At 41.0% G+C, this 9,814-nt stretch overlaps 1 protein-coding gene across 1 annotated transcript in view; it reads right to left on the bottom strand.

Moving 5' to 3' along the window:
• The window catches only part of pgm2 (phosphoglucomutase 2), a 66,323-nt gene extending 56,881 nt beyond the window's left edge, over nucleotides 1-9,442 (bottom strand). Inside the window, exons 1-2 of the mRNA XM_063043309.1 lie at nucleotides 9,354-9,442; nucleotides 7,389-7,556 (exon numbers count right to left, since the gene is read on the bottom strand). Coding sequence (XP_062899379.1) covers nucleotides 7,389-7,556; nucleotides 9,354-9,431 — 246 coding nt within the window. The 5' untranslated portion in view covers nucleotides 9,432-9,442. The remainder of the gene's footprint in view (nucleotides 1-7,388; nucleotides 7,557-9,353) is intronic.
• Between the last annotated feature and the right edge of the window lie 372 nt (nucleotides 9,443-9,814).

Genomic DNA, 9,814 nt, shown 5'->3' on the forward strand with positions numbered 1-9,814 from the left:
ACAAGAACAAGACACCATTATTCCTTTAGCTTAAAACTAAAGCTAATTATCTATTCTAAACACTCCTCACTATATAAGAAAGAGTCTATATAAACTATGAAAGCTATCACTTAATTAGTAAAAGGAAGAAAGAAGCAGATAATCAAACCAGTTAATAATCTGTCCACTGTGTTACTTCACTCCATATACCAAATAGACTTCAAAGAAGTCATTTATTAGTCAAACCAAGAAATTCACCTCTTCTTTAAATAGTTCATCGGTCAAAGGAAATCTTCAGCATATCAAAAATCTTCAAAGCCTGTTTTCTTTTAGAAAATTATTCAGCAACCCAAATCATGCGTCAGCCGACTCCATGATAGAGTTAACATGTCCAATGCTGCTTGGGAATCTGAAAACACACGAGGTGTAGAATCTTTAGGAAATAATTTTAATCTTGCGGGATAGCGAAGCGATGGGAAAAGTCCCTTTTCATAAGCAGTTTTCATCGCTGGGGCAAATTTGATCCGCTGTTCCATAATTTCCCGTGGATAATCTTCGTAAAAACGGATCTCAGAACCGATAAATTTTAAAACTCTGTTTCCTTGCACATTTTATGATTTGGTCTTTAACTTTAAAGCGAAGAAAGTTGACCAAAATAGGGCGAGATTTACCTGAGGTCTGAGAATTCGATATTAAAATTCTATGAGCTCTTTCAATATCAGGAGGTTGAGGTAGAATATCCGGAAACAAAGATTGAAACAAATTGGCAAACTAGTCCAATAAATTCCCACTCTCAGAACCTTCCTTGAGTCCGATAATTCGTATATTATTTCGACTAGACTTCTCTAATTCGACAATTTTACGTTAAGCCTGTTCCAAGCGGGTTGAAATATGCACAATCTGATGTTTTGATTCTTTATTCTTTAAACTCAGTACTCAAGGAAATAATATTTTCCTCAATAGTCTGAAAACTCTGTCGGAACGACTTCAACTCAGAAGTGTTATTCTCTATTTTGTTGTCGCGACCCATCAACGCACGTTCCAAACGCTCAGCCCAGACAGGCGTATCTTCCGATTTTTCTTTCAGAGTTTTTCCCTTTTCATTGCTGGATTCAAAAGGCAATTTTCCACTTCTTAAAGGATATGACATGATGACAACTATTTCCCTCTAAGAGCCGAGAAATAAAAGGTAAAAATTCAAGGTTTAAACTGGGGAAAAGGAGGAATTAAAGGCAGCCGCAAAATTTATGTATTACTCCATCGAGCCGCAGGCGGAAGTCTGAGTGTTTTCCATTTCTGCTGGTTCTTTAACCGGCCACGGGGTACATGACAGTATGCCTCCATCAAATCTTCCCTCAATCTTCAACATTCCAAGGAATGAAGTCCTAACCTATTCAATCTTTCATCATTACTCAGGTCCTCCAGTCCCGGCAACATCCTGTAGGTAGGCAACCAAAACTGTACACAAGACTCAAAATTAAGCCTCAACTTCAATGTAACATCCCGTCTCCTTTATTCACTACTTTGATTTATGAAGGCCAAGGTGCCAAAAGCTTTTTTAATGATCCTATCTGTGACATCACTTTCAATGAATTATGGACCTGTATTCCCAGATCCCTTTGCTTTACCGCACTCCTCAGTGCCCTACTGCTCACTGTACAAGACTTACCCTGGTTGGTCCTACTGAAGTGCAACTCCTCACACTTGTCTGCATTAAAATTCTATCTGCCATTTTTCGTCTTAATTTTCCAACTGGAAAATTCCCACTGCAAGCTCTGATAGTCATCCTTGTGGTCCACTACACCCCCAATCTTGGTGTCATCTGCAAATTTGCTGATCCAGTTAACCAGGTTATCATCCAGACCATTGATCCAAATGTCAAACAACGGATCCAGCACCAATCCCTGTGACATGCCCACAGACACAGGCTTCCAGTCAGAGAGGCAACGGCTTCTGGCTTCTCCCACAAAGCCAATGTCTAATCCAATATAAAAACGCAAACATGAGGACATCTGCTGATGCTGGAATTTCAAGCATGTGTGTTGTCTAATCCAATTTATTACCTCATCTTGAGTGCAAAGCGACTGAGCCTTCTTGACCAACCGACCATGGGGGACCTTGTCAAATGCCTTACATATATGTCTTGTGCATATAGACAACACCCACTGTCTCGTCTTCATCAACTTTCCTGGTAACTTCCTCAAAAACTCAAAGGCTAAATAAACACAAACTACCAAGCAGAAAACCAGGCTGACTATCCCGAATCAGTTCATATCTATCCAAATAGTCATAAATCTTGTCACTTAGAATATCTTTCAACAACTTTCCCACTACTTATGTCAAGCTATAATTTCCTGGTTTATTCCCTTTTACAATTTTGTCCCTTGCAATTGTTCTGTTCTTAACATACTTGCAGAATCCTTTCTGATTCTCCTTCACCTTCTCTGCTAGGGCAACCTCATGTCTTCTTTTAACCCTCCTGATTTCTTTCTTAAGTGTTCTCTTGCATTACTTTTACACCACAAATACCTCATTTGTCCCTCCCTACTAATATTACTATGCACCTCCTTTATTTTTCTTAACCAGGGCCTCAATATCTCTTGAAAACCAAGATTCCCTATACATGATATCGTTTATTCAGATAGGCACATACAAACTTCATACTCTCAAAATTTCACTTTTGAACGCCTCCCACTTACCAAGTACACCTTTGCCGGTTTGTCCCAATCCACACTTGCCAGATCCTTTCTGATACCATCAAAATTGGCTTTTCTCCAATTCAGAATCTCATCCTGCTGCTCTTTTTCCAAATTTACTTTGAAACTAATAGCATTATGATCACTAAATGCCAAGTGTTCCCCTATACAAACTTCAGGGAGCAGAAATATACCATTCAGCCCATTGAGTCTGCTCTGCCATTCAATCATGGCTGATTTATTATCCCTCTCAACCCATTCTTCTGCCTACTCCACATAACCTTTGATGCTCTTACTAATCAAGAACCTATCAACCTCTATTTGAATATAACCAATGACTTGGCCTCCATTGCCATCTGTGGCAATAAATTCTACAGAGTCATCACCCTCTGGCAAAAGAAGTTCCTTCTCATCTCTATTGTAAAGGGACGTCCTTGTATTCTGAGGGTGTACCCTCTGGTCCTAGACTTCCACACTGTACGAAACATCCTCTCCACGTCTAGGCCATTCAATATTCAAAAGATTTCAATGAGATCCCTCCTCATTCTTCTTCCAGTGAGTACAGGCTGTGAGCCATCAAACGTTCCTCATACATTAACCCTTTCATTCTTGTGATCATTCTCTCGAATCTCCTCTGGATGTTCTCCAACCATCAGTATGTATCGACAAATTATAACTACTATAAACTTATTCTACACTTTTAGGAAAACTGATTTCACTATCATATGTTGATTTCACCATCATAATTTGATTTCACCATATTGTGACCTTCTGGCCCTTTTGAGATAAGCTGTTTGCACAGATCTATTAATGAGGAAAGACTCTGAAACGTCTGTAGACAAAGTACAAGGAACATTAACAATGCAAGTAATACACACAAAATCCCAAACAACAGGAATTCTGCAGATGCTGGAAATTCAAGCAACACACATCAAAGTTGCTGGTGAATGCAGCAGGCCAGGCAGCATCTCTAGGAAGAGGTACAATCGACGTTTCAAGCCAAATACACAAAATGCTGGAGTACCTGTCCTGGTCTTCGTCCGAAACATCGACTGTTTACTCATTTCCATAGATTCTGCCTGGCCTGCTGAGTTCCTTCAGCATTTTGTGTGTGTTACTTTGATTTCCAAAATCTGCAAATCTTCTCATTAGTGATTAACAACGCAAAACATGAAACACAAGTGGACTTTGGGATGAGATGAAAAGAAACCAGGAAATGGTCTATAGTTGTAGACCAGATGTGTGAAGTGCTTTAACAGGAAGACCAGGTTGACATAATTACCTATTGATTCGTTCCCAACAAATATATTGACACTTTTAAACAGAGCATTTTCCATTCTCTCTTTTGGTTTTAAGCTGCATTGAATTTTAACAAAATTACTTTAAAATAATGTAAGGATGAAATGTGGTGCTATCGACGAATGTTGAAGATCAAGTGGGTACAGAAAGGTTCAAATGAGAGGGTTTTGTCTGAAGTTGATAGACCACAGATACTGCTGGAGAAGATTATGAAGTTAAAAGTCACTTATAGTGGACACGTTACACTGAGAGATAACATCTTGTCGGACTTGCTACATGGAAAGGTGGAGGGAAAGGAAGGAAGAGGAAGGCAAAGAACAACGTGGCTGGATAACATCAAGGATTGGACCAAGCTGGACAAGACTAGGGATGTTGTGGACAAGTGTCGGGACAGAGCGGCATGGAGGGAAACCATCCGCCAACTGGAGATTCCAGATGCGACCTAACAATGAAGGATGAAAGACATGACAACACTTAGAACTTAACACAAGATATCTCTCTCTATATTATATAAAGTCACACAGATTAACAAGGTCCACACCAATGGTTGGGGAACCAGGACCACCTTGTGAGAAATTGGCTACTAGAACAAACCATAAATGGACGACACTGGCAAACCAACCTAAGCACAACCTGGATTGACTACCAGAAAGCTTATGACTCAATGCCTCACACATGGATCCAGGAATGCCTGTCCCTGCACAAGTTCAACAAGACACTAAGGACCTTCATCAAGAACTCAATAGGCCATTGGAGGACAATGCTAGAAGTTAACTCAAAGCCAATTAGCACAAATGACCATCAGATGTGGAATATACCAGGGTGATGCACAATCCCCACTGCTGTTCTGCATAGGCTTGAACCCCCCCCCGCCCCCAGCCAGATCATCTCAGAGTGGATATGGATACTGGTTCGAGAGTGCAGTGACCATCAGCCACCTCCTGTACATGGATGACATCAAGCTTATGCCAGAAGTGAAAAGAGATATTGACTCACTAATCCACCTGACAAAGATCTACAGCAGAGACATCAGGATGTCATTTGGACCGGAAAAGTGCAGCCGGATGGTAGTGAAAAGAGGCAAACTCATTAAGACTGAAGGAATTGAATTACCTGAAGGTCACATACCAGGTGTACAGGACAGCTACAAATACCTGGGGATCCTGCAGGTACATGAAAGCCACAGAGAAGACTCAAGTAAGGCTGCAACATCCAAGTATCTCTAAAGAGTGAGACAGGTCCTAAAAAACCAGCTTAATGGAAAGAGCAAGATCAGAACCAACAACATATTCACCCTACCAATCATCAGGTACCCAGCTGCAATAGCGTGCTGGCCAAGGAATGAACCGGAAGCTGCTGACATCAAGACGCAGAAACTACTAACAACACAGAGGATTCCATCCAAAGTCCAACGTCAAGCGACTATACACCCGCCAGAATAGGGGAGGATGGGGACTTGGAAATATCAAGGCCATAGTCCTGGAAGAATTGTGAAATATCTATGAGTATGTCAGGAAGATGGCCACTGCATGGGATGTACCATCGCCAGATATCCAAGGTGGCTGACATAAAGAAGTCCTACCAATGGCTGGATATGGCAGGGCTGAGGGACACTACAGAGGTGGTGCTCATGGTTGCACAATAACAGGTGCTGAGCACAAGGGCAATAGAAGCAGGGTTCTATCACACCAGACAAGATGCAGACTGCCCAAGGAATCCAGTGAAACCATCCAACACATAGTAGGAGGATGCAAAATGGAGGCAGGGACAGCATACACTGAACGGCACAACCAAGTTACAGGAAATGTGTACAGGAACATCTGCATGAGCATGGGTTGGACACTCCCAAGTCCAAATAGGAAACACCCGAGAAGATAGTGAAGAATGACAAAGCTAAGATCCTGTGGGACTTCCAAGTACAGACTGATAAGCACGTACTGGCTGGCCAACCAACCAGACTTAGTAATACTGGACAAGGAATAAAGAAAGCAATAGTAATAGATGCACCAACACTGAATGACAGTAACATTAGGAAGAAAGAATATGAGAAGCTGGAGAAATGCCAGGGCTTGAAAGAGCAGTTAGAAAGGATGTGGAAAGTTAAAGCCAGAGTAATCCCAGTGGTAACAGGAGCACTGGGCTGGGAGAGTGGATCCAACAAATCCAGGGAACAACATCCAAGATCTCAGTCCAGAAGTGCACACTACTAAGAACAGCAAAGGATACTGTAACAAACCCTCAAGTTCCCAGGCCTCTGGTAGAGGACCCGAGATTGACGAAATATATGTATATATGCATATATGTACACAGAGACAGAGAGAGCGAGATTCATAACATGTACATAACCTTAGCTAATAATGCATGTTTTGTCTTAAAGTGAAACCATTTCCAACTTATAATCACATAACAGAGGAAGCAAACAGGATGATATTACCAAAGGACCTGAGTGTCAGCCAAAAGCATGGACTCTATATTTCTGAAAAATAAATGCAAAGAATAGACAGTACCGTGTAAAACTCCTTAGCACATATATTGCCCTAAGACTTTTGGATAGTACTGTAGTAATTTTAGGCATTGCACAGTACTCCTGTCACAAAAGAAAAATCTCATAACATATGTGAGTGATGATAAACCTGATTCTGATATGGATCTTTATTATGGATTGAGAGTGGGAAGGGGTCAGGGACAGGGGAATCATGGTTGGAAAAGGGAAGGGAGCGGGAAGCACCAGACATTCTATAATGACCAATAAACTAATTGTTTGGAATCAAATGACATTGTCTGGTGTCTCAGCACCCACACCACCCCCTGCCCCTAGCACTTCTCTGCCACCTGTCCCACAACCCTCCCGTGGCACTCCATCTTCACTATTCCCAACATGCGTTGCTCATGCCAGATTCACAAACACGCTCTCTGCTCCACATTGTGATAAAGTCTTAGGTAACCTATCTACATATATGTGCACAAGACTTTTGCACATTACTGTATTGCATTCACCCAAAATGGAAGAACACACCTGTTTACATATTTTAGCTGATGGATTAATAAAGGTATTAAACAAAAGATTGCATTCAATGATTTAAAAAAACATACCGTGTAACAGGGAAGTGTGTTTTCTCACCATGTAAATAGTTTTGATAGAAAGTCAAATCATTTAATTAACTACTTCACATTTTAGGGAATATGAAAAACTGTTCCTGCCCAACTGACCAAATGCTTGTAGTACTTAAACAACACTTCCAAATCTGTGGCAATGAATTCCACAGATTCACCCCCCTCTGGCTAAACAAATTTCTCATTGTTGTTCTAAAGGGACGTCTTTGTATACTGAACTTGTGCCCTCTGCTCCTAGACTCCCCTACTGTATTGAATTATAGTTCAATGTAATATTGGAATCCTTCTCAAACAATCTACCTGGGTTGTCTGTATAATGGTCAGGTCATTCATGCAGGAAAATCCTGGTCCCATGACTGACCGTAACCCTGCTGTTCCAAAGAGCATTCTGGGCCCAAAATACTTCCGAAGCAGTTCAATGTTCCCATCACAGTTCTGTTGTTTAACTTCAGCTAATGTTTTAGGATTCTAGAAAATAAAAAAAACATGAGTCAACGATCTACAAGGTAAACAACTTCAAGCTATACTTTAACTAGTTACAGAATAGTACAGTAATTCTTTTAGCAAATGTTTAAAAACATACCAATACCAATTATCAAAGAGTTAGAATCAAGCTTCAGGGTCAAGAACAGAAAGTAACATTGGTTATACCATAAAACATAGGAGCAGATTTAGACCATCTGGCCTATTAGGTATGCTCTGCAATTTCATTATGGCTGATCATTATTTCATCATGATCCATTTTCCCTCTCAACCCCATTCTCCTGCCTCTTTTAATGCAAGATCCCAACTATAATCTTCTTTGTGCCATGACTCCCTGATGCCCACAACGTTATACCTTCCAGTCTCCAACTGTGCTACAAGATAGTCTACCTTATTCTGTATACTGCAGGCATTCAAATATAACATTTTCAGTCCTGTATTCATCACCCTTTTTGATTTCGTCCTCACATAATACCACAACTCATCCCACTGACTGCAATTTTGCCCTACCATCTTCCTGACAGTGACATTACACACTGCATCTCTTTGTATGACAAATGCCCCATCCTCAGCTCGGTTCCCATTCCCCTGCCAAATTGCAGTGCAATATTTATTTACCTCTGCTGAGGGAGACATGCTTTAAAGGTAAGGATAATATGCAAATCAGAAAATGAAAACTTAACATTTCAAATGATGCAACAAAACATTTCTCTAGAATTTAATTTTATTGGAAAATGGTTGCTTTCTTTAAATGTGCACCCAGGTTTCATTTGCCTTTGAGAAAAGTACAGTTGATAGCAAAATTCGATTCAAGTTTCTTTGAAAATGAATGCGAGCATTGTTCCTTTAATTCACCGAAACAAATTTAAGTGACAGTAATGAAAAGCAGCATAACTAGTGTAGGAGTACTGTGGAATAATTCGTGGCCAACACTCTTCCTGCATTCATATTCATTCTTCTCAATAACAGCCCTCTGCTTGTGAGATTTTAACCAGAATAACCTCTTTCTGAGATCAAATGTTATACAATACATAAACCAAAAACACTAGTAACAGTCACATTGGACAACAACTCCTATAAAATCTGAACATTTTTTAAGAATAAAGACATATATTAACAGAACTATTATACGTTCTCAATAAACTCAATTAGTTTCATTTCAGATCTCTACCGAACCCTTGAGTCAAGCTGAAAACCTCCAGTACTTCTAAATTCCCAATCACTACAAAAATCACATGGATCACTTTATCTATCAGAGTTCCTGCAAGTGGTGCAAAACCTCACGGCTTCAATGCAGGATAAAGTGATTGACCATCTGTTATCAGATTCTAAAGAGAAAGATAGAAAGTGCTGGGCAAACACGGAAGAAAGCTCGGATCACTAAATCGACGCTTTCTGGAAGTGAGAATAGTTTTCACCATTTATGCAAATATTTGGGGGGAGGAGTCTTAAAAATCAACTCCTGCTATTGTTAATTAAAAAGCATTATACTTCAGGGCGATAAGAGATGAATTGCTAGAACCAGCAAGCAGACGGCAGGTGTGACTAAAGAACAAGTGTGTGGTGGAACAGTTTGAGAGGAAAGAGTTACTGGTCGGAAACACTTTCAGAGGAGCGAAGATCTAGGCAGTAGGTAGCCGGGAGGTAAAAGCGTCAACCCTCCGCTCCCCAGGGCTGTCAAGACGTGAAGGCGGGACAGATGCTTGCTGACATGTAACTACAGGCATCTAGTCCCTGCCCTCCAGCCAGCCTCCCCTCGCCGATTCTATCCTTCCTCCTCACCTTGTCCCACTTCAGCCACTGCGCGACCGCCCGGTCAAGTTCATCTTGCGAAGCCATTCCCGCACTACTCACCGTCATGCACCGTACTGGACCAGTTACACTCTGGCCAATCATAGCCAAGTTCCTTTTCGATAGCCAATCAGAACCTAACTCCTCGATCGATGGCCAGTCAACACGTTCCTCCATCGATGACCAATCATCACCCAACTCTTCGATGGATGACCAATCGTCACATCCTGATTGGGCTACTCAGCGCCAGGCTTATACACGGACCAATCAACACGGAACTCTCATTCTAACCAATCAGCATCCCGAGCCACTTTCGATGAATCATTAGCAAGTGAAAAAAAGCACGAGCAAGGGCAGTTAGAATTTGAAAAGGGTTGAGGTAGGGAAGAAGTTAAGGATGTATGGGGTTGAATTAGAAAGGGTTGCATCATTTAAATTTCTGGGAGTTATAT

Source organism: Mobula hypostoma, chromosome 3 (assembly GCF_963921235.1).
Source record: "Mobula hypostoma chromosome 3, sMobHyp1.1, whole genome shotgun sequence".
NCBI classification, from domain to species: Eukaryota; Metazoa; Chordata; class Chondrichthyes; order Myliobatiformes; family Myliobatidae; genus Mobula; species Mobula hypostoma.